The 14,125-nt window shown below is 35.7% G+C and overlaps 1 protein-coding gene across 4 annotated transcripts in view; it reads left to right on the top strand.

The window, feature by feature from the left end:
• The window catches only part of LOC138715218 (receptor-type tyrosine-protein phosphatase S-like), a 476,906-nt gene that overhangs the window by 298,556 nt on the left and 164,225 nt on the right, over window positions 1-14,125 (top strand). For all 4 annotated transcript variants that reach the window (XM_069847896.1, XM_069847898.1, XM_069847899.1 and 1 more), the window contains one exon: window positions 1,099-1,388. In XM_069847896.1, the coding sequence (XP_069703997.1) occupies window positions 1,099-1,388 (290 nt within the window). The remainder of the gene's footprint in view (window positions 1-1,098; window positions 1,389-14,125) is intronic.

The following is a 14,125-nucleotide window of genomic DNA, read 5'->3' as shown; positions in this document are numbered from 1 at the left end:
TCACTGTCGTTTTCGTTGTATTGTCACTGTTGCTGTCGTTTCCGTTGTAGATTATTCCCGCGATGATCGTTTTTATTGTCATGTTGTGGTCCTGTCGTTTCCGTTGCATTTTGTAGTCGCTGTCGTTTCAATTGTATTGTCGCGGTCGCTGCCGTTTCCTTTGCATTGTCGTGGTCACTGTCGTTTTCGTTGTATTGTGAGGTCGCTATCGTTTCCATTGTAGACTATTGCCGCGGTCATCGTTGTTTCAATTGTATTGTCGCGGTCGCTGCCGTTTCCTTTGCATTGTCGGTGGTCACTGTCGTTTTCGTTGTATTGTCACGGTTGCTGTCGTTTCCGTTGTAACCTACTGCCGTGGAAATCGTTGTTTTCATTGTCATGTTGTGGTCGCTGTCGATTCAATTGTATTGTCTTGGTCGCTGTCGTTTCCGTTGTAGACTATTGCCGCTATCACCTTTGCTTTTGCTGTCTTGCTGTGGTCGCCGTCGTTTCCGTTGTATTGTCGCGGTCATTGTGTTTACGTTTTGTTGTTGTGGTCACTGTCATTTTATTTGTTTGTTACCAGCACATTTTCCGCTACAGATTTTATCTTGAGCTTCATAGTAAAGGCTGGTTCACAATAAACCGGGAACGGAAACGAGAACGAAAACGAAAATAATGTTAAAATAAAGCATTCACAATTAAGTATTGTGAATGCTCACATTAAAAACACATATTTTAACATTATTTCCGTTTTCGTTCTCCTTGTCGTTCCCATTCCCGGTTTATTGTGAACTAGCCTTAACTCTCCCTCTCTCTTTGGTAGGCTACTGAAATCACTGTATAGTCTTTGAACTCCATGCTGGATATATTATTCCGCCTCACAAAAAAAATAATGATCAGTTTGTGCATTAATGGAATCACTCCTTGGGCTCTATGGAACTGTATCACTGTCGAAACTAATCCCTAAACGTTGATTTACAATCAGCAAATCGGCAGAAGACTGCACACATTGGAAATTTTTGTGGTGATTTTGTGATGATTATTATTGAATAAAATGTAATGTGTATTTAGACTACATCACTGTACTTAGCATTCTTACACCTTTATTTGTTACAGAGTTGCCTGTAATATACACTTCAGGGAAAATTGAGTTCCGTGAAGAGAATTATGTGCCCCTGCCAGATAATGGAAATAGCTGGGAGATAACTCTTTCTGTGAATGCAGATAGAGATGCGTATATTTTGCTTTCTGTGTCAAAGCAACCATTTTCATCTGGCTGTTATTGGATAATACTTGGAGGTTGGATAAAAGATGGAGGAAAATGTGCTATCAGAAAGTGCCCGAATGGAGTTAACAAGGAGGGTTATCCTAACGGAGAATGCAAGGAATCGTTAGTAGAAAAGTCTGTAAGTATAATCGAATATGCACTTGGATTGATTGTTTCATATCGTGTTAATATGTATGTCAGTTATTTTTTGTACCTACAATATCTGCTCATACTCTATTGAAAAATAAAATTTTCATTGAAAACTTTAAAGAACAGATAATTATTGGAACGAATTGTGATCATAGCCATATTGCTTCGGATTAAGTTGGCTGATATTTATCTTAATATTACTCTAATGTTACCAATATTTAAGTCAATAAAGGAATATATCGCTCGCGCTCACATTCATTCCATTCCATTCACACAAGGTATTTGGTTTCTTTTTTATTTTCGGTTGTTCTGTAATTATTTATGGTAGATAATATTGTCAAATATCATTCTCTCTCTGTTTCAATTTATGTGTTATCTGTCTCACGTACGCGTGATAAGCACTTTTGTTCTACGCTATTATGTAGATATTTCTCGCTCACTCAGGCTATCACACTAATTCACTCACAAATACACTCATTCTTCCTTACTAACATTAACACAGTGAGAGGATTTATATTTTATTGATCAGCCTTTTCTTGCTTTGAGACAAAAATAGGTTGAAAAGGATGGCTAATATCTGAGAAAAGTATTTGGGTCCTTTTTTATTTTCGGTTGTTCTGCAATTATTTATGGCAGATAATATTGTCAAATATCATTGTTACATATCCCTGTCTTCTATTATGATAGAGTAGATAATTGCCAGTTATGAGAACATTTTGGGTATTGTCGCTGTTCCATGTAATAATTTCAACATTGCTGGTTTAACCATTTAGAAACCCATAAAATAAATGTAAGATACTAGCTAAACGACTACATACTGCTATTTATTTCGACGCTTATAATGGATTGTGAAAGATAATTTCAAATATTGATAATATAGTAATAATAATGTTTATTGCCAGAAAAAGTACAAAGAAATAGTAAATTTACAAAATTCTAGCACTCCTGAAAGAAAATGTTCTCGGGGAGAATTAGATAACATAATAAATTTACAGACATAAATTACAAAAAAATAACATCTAAAATTAATAATTACTCATAAGAAATTGCTTACTTACATTTTTACAGTTCAAACTGTTGGAAGTAAATAGATGTGTGTAATTCTTTATTAATTTGTTATAAATTCTAGAGCCGATATTACTACTGTGGTTAAAAGCAATGTTTGTTAAACACTTGGATTCAAACAAACGTATTGTATCCATGCCTTTGGTTTTATGTTTGTGATTATATGATCTGAAATATGTGTGATTTTTATATATAACATTTAATAATGCATTGATATAAGTTTGATGTATTTTCAAGACTTTAAATTCTGAAAATAATTTTTCGGTAGGATAATCAATCTTTACAAAGTTTAGAATCAGGCTCAACCCGACCACCAAAGTTGTTATCTTGTTGTGAAATTGTGAGATGAAGTAAGAGTTGAAATGGATACTAATAAAGGTAAATGTAGCCCCTTCACATGTCATAAAGGCACTAGGGAGTCATGGAGGTAGAGCCCCATGTTTTCTTGGCCTCTACACTAGAATGAGGTGGTTTGAAATGGGTTACAATAATAAGTAAATTTCTAATGAAAAATTGATGTTTTACAGAAAGTGACGATAATTTCGGCAATTAATACATACTATTTTATGATTGTTCTATTTGCATTAGAATGAACTATATGAGATTTAATGAAAGGGTTTTATTATAACAGAAGACGCTTTCCAGAAAAGTGAAATTATTTGCGTACTTATTTCCGCATTGAAAGTGCCAAAATATGTAAGGTACGTTTAAAGACCAATACTGTCCATCCGGCACTTTTACAAATTACTGTTTTTAAAGACAATGTTGAAAAAGCAGAATACGTTCAGCTACACTGAATGATATGTGCAAACAAGCTTCGTTTTGATCACCCCAACTTTCTGACCACTGAGCAGCTAGATTACGAGCGACGAGCTCGGTAACCAGCCAGGTTCGTCTTATACGTACCCTTAGGGTTGCTACCTGTCTAGGATTGACCAAGATTGTCCAGGAATTGAATTCTTTGTCCCGGGTCCCGGTCGAGAATAATAAAGTACAGGAATTTTCTGTCAAGTTACTCTGTAGGCTGTAAGCGCATAAAAAAAAAAACAAATTATTTCTAGAGAAAAGTAATAACAGAAGAGACTGTACACGGAAAAGACATTTTTCGTCGTGTCTATGCGCATATGTAAGGTTGAATTTAGAACGAACGGTGAAACAATTTTGAACCACAAGGCATCTATTTATATAATACTGATTGCCTGTGTAAGATTGAATTTAGAATGAACAGTCAAAGAATTGTGAACCAAAACACGCGATAATAGATACAGCTGTCGACCTGGGTGGCGCAGTCGGTAGAGTGCTGGCCTTCTGTTCCCGAGGTTGTGAGTTGGTTGCGAGTTGGATCCCGGCCCAGATCGATGCCATGAAAGTGTGCTTAAATGCGACAGGCTTATGTCAGTATATTTACTGGCATGTAAAAGAACTCATTGGTGACACTGATAGTCAGGATAGGAGAAGTAATGTCAGAAGGAAGTGAAATTGGGAGAGGAGTAAATCAAGGATGTCCTTTATCACCTACCCTGCTCAAAATCTACTTGGAGGATTTAGTAAAGAATTGTTTTCAGAACATGGGAGGAGTGATAGTAGGAGGAAGAAGAATAAAGGTCTATTCACACATCTCCGGGACGTGACGATGCTCTCCGTGACGTGGCGGCATCTTCCGAGAAAATAAAATATCGTCGCCTTGCAGACAAAGCGGTGCGTTCCTACATCTCCGGCAACGGCATTCGCCGACACGTTCAGTGCTTCTCCGTGATCCGTGCCGGCAAAACGTCTTCGCTCGCCACTGATATATTTTTGTTTTTACGGACGTGAAAGACAGAGGGTACCGCACGCTGAGCGGTTGCCTTTTGAAATAAGACGGTCCCCCCAACCTTTTCTGTCCACTCGAGGATGGGGCAATCTCTGTTTCCGCTTTCTGAGGCAAACAAATGTTGCCAATTCTCCCCTGAATGCTCACACTAATTGCAGTCTTTCTTAACATGTTCAAACAATTCACAAGTGTTTTTGTTTGCTGCTTGAAAGTCTTGTAAATTCCTTAGTTTTTTTTTTTTTTTTTTTTTTTTAAGGTAGCAGTGATAGATGAACAGCAATGTTAAAGATATAATTAACTTTATGAGGCACATTTACATTACCATGCCCAACCCCATATCCATCAAGGAAGTTGTGTTGCAGGTAATCAAATCAGCCAATATTAGTAAGAAACATGCATTGGAGTTGCTCGCAGCCTCGTATGGACACGAAGTGTTACGACTTCCTCCGTACCACTGTGTTCTAAATCCTTTGGAAATGTTAAATATTATGTTTTATTTAACGACGCTCGCAACTGCCGAAGTTATATCAGCGTCGCCAGTGTGCCGGAATTTTATCCCGCAGGAGTTCTTTTACATGCCAGTAAATCTACTGACATGAGCCTGTCACATTTAAGCACACATACGCCCAGGATCGAACCCGCAACCTCGGGCATAGAAGGCCAGCGCTATATCAGGGCGATCTTTGGAAATAATCTGGCATCAGCTAAAAGTCTTATGTTAGGAAAAACAATATTACTCCGAGTTGAGTCTAGTGTGTTAATTTCTGCGTGATGGATCTGCAACAATCGGTCCCCATAATTGGTCTTCCTGTGTTCAACATGCAATTAAAACGGAATTATATGAAGTATGACAGAGACAGTAACCAACATTTAGGAGAGAGTGACGACGAATAGCGGTAAGAGAAGCAAATGTCATATTTTATTACATAACATTTCAGATTTTGCTGCTGATTTAGACACGAAGCACAAATTGACAATATTCTTTCGGTGTTACTTTTTATTATTATTATTATTATTATTATTATTATTATTATTATTATTATTATTATTATTATTGATATAAGTATGAAACTATATTAGTTTGAAGAAGTTGACCGTACAATGGTTCTATAACGGATCTTTATACACACAGTAACTCAAAATTAACCATTCATTAATTCGTGATTGATTGAATGAAAGTACAATTTGTTGTATAAAGGCCCGCTAGTAGAATACAATTGACGGGGAGTGACAGGCTAAATGGGCTTTAGGGCTTGAGGGGGCGTGGCAAGTGACGTCATAGTGGGCGTGGCAAGTGACGTCACGGGCGTGGCTAAAGTATGACGTCATGGAGGGGGTGGGGGGCTTAAAGTATGACGTAAGAAAGGGGCGTAACGTCATAAATGGCAATCTAAGAGTTCAAGGTTAAAGTGTGACATCATGCACACGTGCAGGTATGTAATTGAAGTTGTGGCATGACATGTTCATACATGTTTATCTCATCAATGCAGATGTAACGTCTGCTATGTGTGCAAATATTATGCTGATTCATATCCGGCGAGTTAATTGTAAGGGGGGGGTGAAAGACACAAGTTGATACATGTTTGAAAATCCCACAATCGCTATGTGTGCAAATATTATTGAAGTTGTGGCATGACATGTTCACACAAGTTTGAGGGGGGGGGGGTTGAAATAAACAAGTTCATACATGTTTATCTCCTCAATGCAGATGTAATGTCTGCTATGTGTGCAAATATTATGCTGATTCACATCCGGCGATTGTTCTTGCAGCATCTTATGTTATACAAGGGTGGAGGTAGGGAGTGACTGGTGGTAGGGAGTGACTGGCGGTAGGGTGGAGGTAGGGGGTTTTATGTGACGTCAGAAGTGGGCGTGGTGAACGTCACATGTGGCTTTTCACGAAGGGACGTAACTATAAAAGTGTGACGTCATAAATGGCTATCTGACAAGTTCATACATGTTTGAACATCCCATCTGCTACGTGTGCAAATATTATGCAAGCTCACATCCGGAGAGTGTGTGAATTGCTGAGTAAAGAATTCACTTGTAAATTAAACATATACATTCTTCTTCTTAAGATTCCATCGTAGTGGTAATTTAATTGATGGGGAATGGAAAATGGGGGGTTGGGTGTTGGAAATTGGAATGTGGGACATAAATGGTTGTACTTCAAACCAATTGCTGATAAAAAATTAATATAGCACACTTGTAAATTAAACAGGATGTGGCTGAAGGGGCATAACTTAAAGTGTAACATCATAAATTTGAAATTCACAAATGAAGTTGGTGCGTGATGTAATAATTTGAAATGCACATGTTCATACAAGTTTGTATAGTTAATTGTAGGTGGGGGGGGTAAAATGCACAAGTTCATACATGTTTGTATATTTGAAAGTGAGATGCGAATGTTAAAATATTCGCTATCTGCTAGGTGTGCAAATATTATGCAAGCTCACATCCAATGGATGTCCTGAAACTGGTTGTACTTTAAGCCAATTGTTGAGTAATTGATAAAAATATTAAGATTCTAATGTACTGGTAATTGAATTGATAAATAGTAATGGGAAGTGGAAATTGGAATGCGGGAATTATTGATGGCGTAAATGGTTGTACTTTAAGCCGATTTATAAAAAAATTAATCTAGCACACTTGTAAATTAAACACATACATTCTTCTCATATTATTATTATTCCAGTGTAATACATTTTGAAGTAAAATTGAGTGGTTTGTTTGGCGTATTTAATTTAAGCCACACATTATTACCAACATTAAATTCATCAGAATGTGACATTATTATTTCGTAATACAGTAATTGTAGCAGATAAATCAATGTAGATGTATATGTTGTGTAATGCATAAGTGTGCAAATATTATGCAAGCTTGCTGAATCATTTCAGCAATTGCTGAGCAATGATAAAAACATGTTTTTGAAGCACCTGCAACGTTTTATATTACACAAATATTGCATGATGCAAACATCCGGTGATTGTTCTCGCAGCGTCTTATGTTACACTAATATTGCATAATCGCTTTCTGCTATGTATGCAAATATTATGCAAGGTTGCTAATTTTACATCCGGCGATGAAATTGCTGAGTGATGATAAAACAAATATTACACTCTATTCGTACGTGGTATTTGATTAAAAAACAATCGCAGAACATGGCATTATTACTATTATTATTATTATTATTATTATTATTATTATTATTATTATTATTAGGGTTTTCCAATTTAATATATTTTGATGTAACTTTTATTGGATTGAATAATATTTAATTTAAGCCATACATTATTACCAACATTAAATTAATTAGAATGTGACATTATTATTTCGTAATACAGTAATTGTAGCAGATAAATCAATGTAGATGTATATGTTGTGTAATGCATAAGTGTGCAAATATTATGCAAGCTTGCTGAATCAGTTCCGGCGACGATGCAATTGCTGAGTAATGATAAAAACATGTTTTTGAAGCACCTGCAACGTGTTATATTACACAAATATTGCTTGATGCAAACATCCGGCGATTGTTCTCGCAGCGTCTTATGTTACACAAATATTGTATTGATTACAAGTAAATAATAGCTATCTGCTATGTGTGCAAATATTATGCAAGGTTGCTAATTTTACATCCGACGATGAAATTGCTGAGTAATGATAAAAAAACATGTTTTTGATTATGTAGCATAATGACCTTGGAGGTAATATGGCTGGATGATGAGGTGAATTATTTAGAAGTGTAATGAAAGAAGTATTGCAGTTTGGAATAATTGACATTGAACAAGTTTAGACAGCAGTGGGAGGGGGGGCAAGATGATGAATAATACTCTCGAATTTATACAACTATTACACTATCATATATTTTATAATACATATTTTATAAAAGATCTTTGTCAAAAAAACTTTAGTAGTGTAATAGTAGCCATAGCGTTAATAACGTCTCACAATATTTATTTTTTATTTCAATTTAGATGATACTACATCTCCAGTCTCGGTTTGAGCTGACGAAGGAGAAATCGCACAATTTAAATGCTCTGAGTGTAAAAAACAGTGACCATGATGAAGCGTGGTGAATGTTAAGCTTGATTATGAAGAATGTTCGAATTGTAATAAATGTTCTTTTTGGAAATAGTTTTGCACTGTAATTTCTTCTATGTCTTAACCATCCATTTCCATCCCACATAACCAAATGGTTGGGTTCGTTTAGAGAATTAACCTATAACACTTTCCTTTCAAATATTAGTAATCCTTTTCCAATATTAAGAATTGGTATATAGGTTTTCAAATATTAATAATCCTTAAGAATTGGTGTATAAGTTGAGATTATTCTAAACATATATGTTACCAGAATATAACATAATTCCAGTGGTAGCTTATTGATTTGGGAGTGGTGGATTTGAAATGTTCATTACATGTTTGTATGATAAAACCTGAGGATGATTGAGAGAATGTGAGAATGAAAATGATTAAACTGAATCTAGTCATTGGGGATGGGGATGTGCTTGGTAAAAGAAAATAGTAACAACATAAAATTATGCGTATATATTTATTCATAAAAAGAAATACAATGGACTGAGTATTGAAATATATTTTCAGTTAGTGAATCCCAATTGTGATAATGTTTTCACCAAAATTGACATTATTACCCACATTAAATTCATCACAATGTGACATTATTATTATTATTATTATTATTATTATTATTATTATTATTATTATTATTATTATTATTATTATTATTCCAATTTAATACATTTTGAAGTAACATTTATTGGTTTTATTTTAAGCCATATATTATTAGCGAAAGTATGATTTAGAGAAGTTCGTAATATCCACTTAAATTCCAGAGGAGTATAATATTATACTGTATTAAGTGGATCATAAAGAAAGTGAAATTCTAAGGAAAGAGATTGAGTATGACATAAGTTGGAATTTATATTGATGGTATTTTAGCCTTACAAAAGTAATCAATAAACTAATAAAAACAATATTACACTACAAAGCAAAGTTACCTAGGTACTGTATCTGTTTTAAGTGTAACTAATATTACACAACAAAACTCTTATCATATTATGCTTTTAAGGTGATATTTGTGAGAAACTTCCTATCATCAGAATATTAAATTATTTTCTCGAAATCTGCTGAAGCATATTCGATATCTGCTATGTGATGCAAGCCTGCATAAACATCCCGTGATTGTTTGACAACCACCTGCGATGTATTATATTACACAAATACTGTATGCACATTATAGCTATCTACTATTTTCAGCAAATATTATGCTAGCTTGCAATACAGCATGTCGTTGCAATAACGCAACAGCATGTCGTTGCAAGCAGGTGCTTCAAAAACATCTTTTTATCATTACTCAGCAATTGCATCGTCGCCGGAACTGATTCAGCAAGCTTGCATAATATTTGCACACTTATGCATTACACAACATATACATCTACATTGATTTATCTGCTACAATTACTGTATTACGAAATAATAATGTCACATTCTAATTAATTTAATGTTGGTAATAATGTATGGCTTAAATTAAATATTATTCAATCCAATAAAAGTTACATCAAAATATATTAAATTGGAAAACCCTAATAATAATAATAATAATAATAATAATAATAATAATAATAGTAATAATGCCATCTTCTGCGATTGTTTTTTAATCAAATACCACGTACGAATAGAGTGTAATATTTGTTTTATCATCACTCAGCAATTTCATCGCCGGATGTAAAATTAGCAACCTTGCATAATATTTGCATACATAGCAGAAAGCGATTATGCAATATTAGTGTAACATAAGACGCTGCGAGAACAATCACCGGATGTTTGCATCATGCAATATTTGTGTAATATAAAACGTTGCAGGTGCTTCAAAAACATGTTTTTATCATTGCTCAGCAATTGCTGAAATGATTCAGCAAGCTTGCATAATATTTACACACTTATGCATTACACAACATATACATCTACATTGATTTATCTGCTACAATTACTGTATTACGAAATAATAATGTCACATTCTGATGAATTTAATGTTGGTAATAATGTGTGGCTTAAATTAAATACGCCAAACAAACCACTCAATTTTACTTCAAATTGTATTACACTGGAATAATAATAATATGAGAAGAATGTATGTGTTTAATTTACAAGTGTGCTAGATTAATTTTTTTATAAATCGGCTTAAAGTACAACCATTTACGCCATCAATAATTCCCGCATTCCAATTTCCATTTCCCATTACTATTTATCAATTCAATTACCAGCACATTAGAATCTTAATATTTTTTATCAATTACTCAACAATTGGCTTAAAGTACAACCAGTTTCAGGACATCCATTGGATGTGAGCTTGCATAATATTTGCACACCTAGCAGATAGCGAATATTTTAACATTCGCATCTCACTTTCAAATATACAAACATGTATGAACTTGTGCATTTTACCCCCCCCCACCTACAATTAACTATACAAACTTGTGTGAACATGTGCATTTCAAATTATTACATCACGCACCAACTTCATTTGTGAATTTCAAATTTATGATGTTACACTTTAAGTTATGCCCCTTCAGCCACATCCTGTTTAATTTACAAGTGTGCTATATTAATTTTTTATCAGCAATTGGTTTGAAGTACAACCATTTATGTCCTACATTCCAATTTCCAACACCCAACCCCCCATTTTCCATTCCCCATCAATTAAATTACCATTACATTGGAATCTTAAGAAGAAGAATGAATGTGTTTAATTTACAAGCGAATTCTTTACTCAGCAATTCACACACTCGCCGGATGTGAGCTTGCATAATATTTGCACACGTAGCAGATGGGATGTTCAAACATGTATGAACTTGTCAGATAGCCATTTATGACGTCACACTTTTATAGTTACGTCCCTTCGTGAAAAGCCACATGTGACGTTCACCACGCCCACTTCTGACGTCACATAAAACCCCCTACCTCCACCCTACCGCCAGTCACTCCCTACCACCAGTCACTCCCTACCACCAGTCACTCCCTACCTCCACCCTTGTATAACATAAGATGCTGCAAGAACAATCGCCGGATGTGAATCAGCATAATATTTGCACACATAGCAGACATTACATCTGCATTGAGGAGATAAACATGTATGAACTTGTTTATTTCAACCCCCCCCTCAAACTTGTATGAACATGTCATGCCACAACTTCAATAATATTTGCACACATAGCGATTGTGGGATTTTCAAACATGTATCAACTTGTGTCTTTCACCCCCCGCTTACATTTAACTCGCCGGATATGAATCAGCATAATATTTGCACACATAGCAGACGTTACATCTGCATCGATGAGATAAACATGTATGAACATGTCATGCCACAACTTCAATTACATACCTGCACGTGTGCATGATGTCACACTTTAACCTTGAACTCTTAGATTGCCATTTATGACGTTACGCCCCTTTCTTACGTCATACTTTAAGCCACCCACCCCCTCCATGACGCCATACTTTAGCCACGCCCATGACTTCACTTGCCACGCCCACTATGACGTCACTTGCCACGCCCCCTCAAGCCTGTCACTCCCCTCGAGCCTGTCACTCCCCTCAAGCCCTAAAGCCCATTTAGCCTGTCTCTCCCCATCATTTGTATTCTACTCCCGCTCCCATTTAGCGGAATCGAACCGAATCGAAAGGAAAAGTCTGCTGCCGCTCACATCTAGTGGAATCGAACCGAACATTGCTTTTATGTTTTGTTTTTTGTCATACAAAAGAGAATGATTCTACACAAGATTTATTAATTTTTCTTCGTTCCTATTATATTGTGATTTTTGTATACGTTCTATTTCAACAGTAACTTTCAATAGTAAACAAATTAAGCCGCCAACAATGGATGTGGTTCATTTGCTTTTTTCACGAAGGCTTCACGAGAACTTACGATCATACCCGAAACAAGAAATTCTATTCCGGCAGTGGAATAAATATTCTAGATCATGAATTATGTTCTGATCGATTCGATTCGACTCGCCTCTTTCTGCTATCTTGCATTTAAATACATTGTGAAGAGAAATTCTGTTCGATTCGATTCCGCTAAATGGGAGCGAACCTTAGAAGTAAATATACGATTGTTTCATACCCACCCCACGTGGGGCGAAGTCAATGTAAAATGTGACAACTGCGCGCCTAGAATTTTCCGCATGCGTCCCTTAATAACCGGGGTGGACCGTAGTTCTTCTACCAACAAAAGAGACCGACTGGGGATCCTTTGAAAAATCCTACCGAGTTACAACTGCACGGAACGGAAATGTGAGAACAGACGTGAAAAAAATCATGTCGGACAGGACGGATACGGACACGGAAAGCACCGTCACGTCCCGGAGATATGTGAATAGACCTTAAAGTGCATAAGATTTGCTGATGATATGGTGTTGTTAACAGAAGAAGAAACGATTCTGAAGGATATTATGCTACTGGAGTTAAATGCCAACTGTAAGCAGTACGGGATGAAGATAAATGCAAATAAGACGAAGAGCATGGTCATAGGAAGAAGAATGCATAAGATAAACCTGCGAATTCTAAATGAGGCAGTAGAGCAAGTGGACAGCTTCAAATACTTGAGATGTACTACAAGCAGTAACATGAGCTGCTGCCAGGATGTCAATGGCGAAGGAAGCTTTTAATAGAAAAAGGAACATCTTCTGCGGACCTCTGGAAAAAGAATTAAGGAAGAGACTATGAAGTGCTTCATATGGAGTGTGGCATTGTATGGGGCAGAAACATGGACATTACGACGAAATGAAGAGAAGTGACTAGAAGCATTTGAAATGTGGATATGCGGAAGAATAAAACATGTAACGTGGACAGACAGAATAAGAAATGAAGCTGTGTTGGAAAGAGTGGGTGAAGAAAGAATGATGCTGAAACTGACCAGGAAGAGAAAAAGGAATTGATTGAGTCATTGGCTGAGAAGAAACTGCCTACTGAAGGATGCCCTGGAAGGAATGGTGAACAGGAGAAGAGTTCGGGATAGAAGAAGATATCAGATGTAGACAACATTAAGATATATTGATCATATGCGGAAACAAAGAGAAAATAGGAAAGATTGGACGAAGCTGGGTTTGCAGTGAAAGACTTGCCCTTGGGCAGAACATTAAATGAATGATGAATGACGATTCATAGGCGTGAATATTAAACACATATTGTTACATTGTAATTTATTGAGATTATAGCCTACGTTGGTTTTCAGCCAGAATTAATGGATCTATTCAGTTAGGCTATGCCACTTTTTTCAAACTTCAATAATATTCATTTATAAAAAGACACTGTAGACATCTTAAAAGGAGTCGTGTCTTTATTTTTAGATGTTCTTATCTTATTTCCAACATCTATACTCCAGTTCTATATTGTTTATCAAAATATAATTCCATTTCATTACATGCAATACTCAACACATACTGTACAATGCATAGGCCTAAGCTGTACACTATTATTAAATACGTTTTATCTTATTTAGGCCTACATTTTTCACATCTTTTGCTAAAATGTCTGCAATTTTCTCTTACCATACACTGGTCAACTGGCAGCTATGATATCATTCCTTGCCTTTGAATATTATTATTTAACTACGTGCATAATGGCTGAAAGTATTTTATCAGCAAGTTTAACTTATTCCATCGCATACATCATTTACAAAGCCAACGTCACAACGCAAGACTGTTTTTGAGAGTAACTTCAACAACTTCTTTAGATTTTCACATTTTACATAGTTTTCTTTATTAACACTGTTTGAAGTCAATGTATTTACAATGCAGTCTAGGCAGTTGTTGCAATGTAAAGTACAAAAT

Source organism: Periplaneta americana, chromosome 15, assembly GCF_040183065.1.
Source record: "Periplaneta americana isolate PAMFEO1 chromosome 15, P.americana_PAMFEO1_priV1, whole genome shotgun sequence".
NCBI classification, from domain to species: Eukaryota; Metazoa; Arthropoda; class Insecta; order Blattodea; family Blattidae; genus Periplaneta; species Periplaneta americana.
The sequence above is the reverse complement of the archived record's forward strand: the minus strand, read 5'-3'. Positions and strand labels throughout refer to the sequence as shown.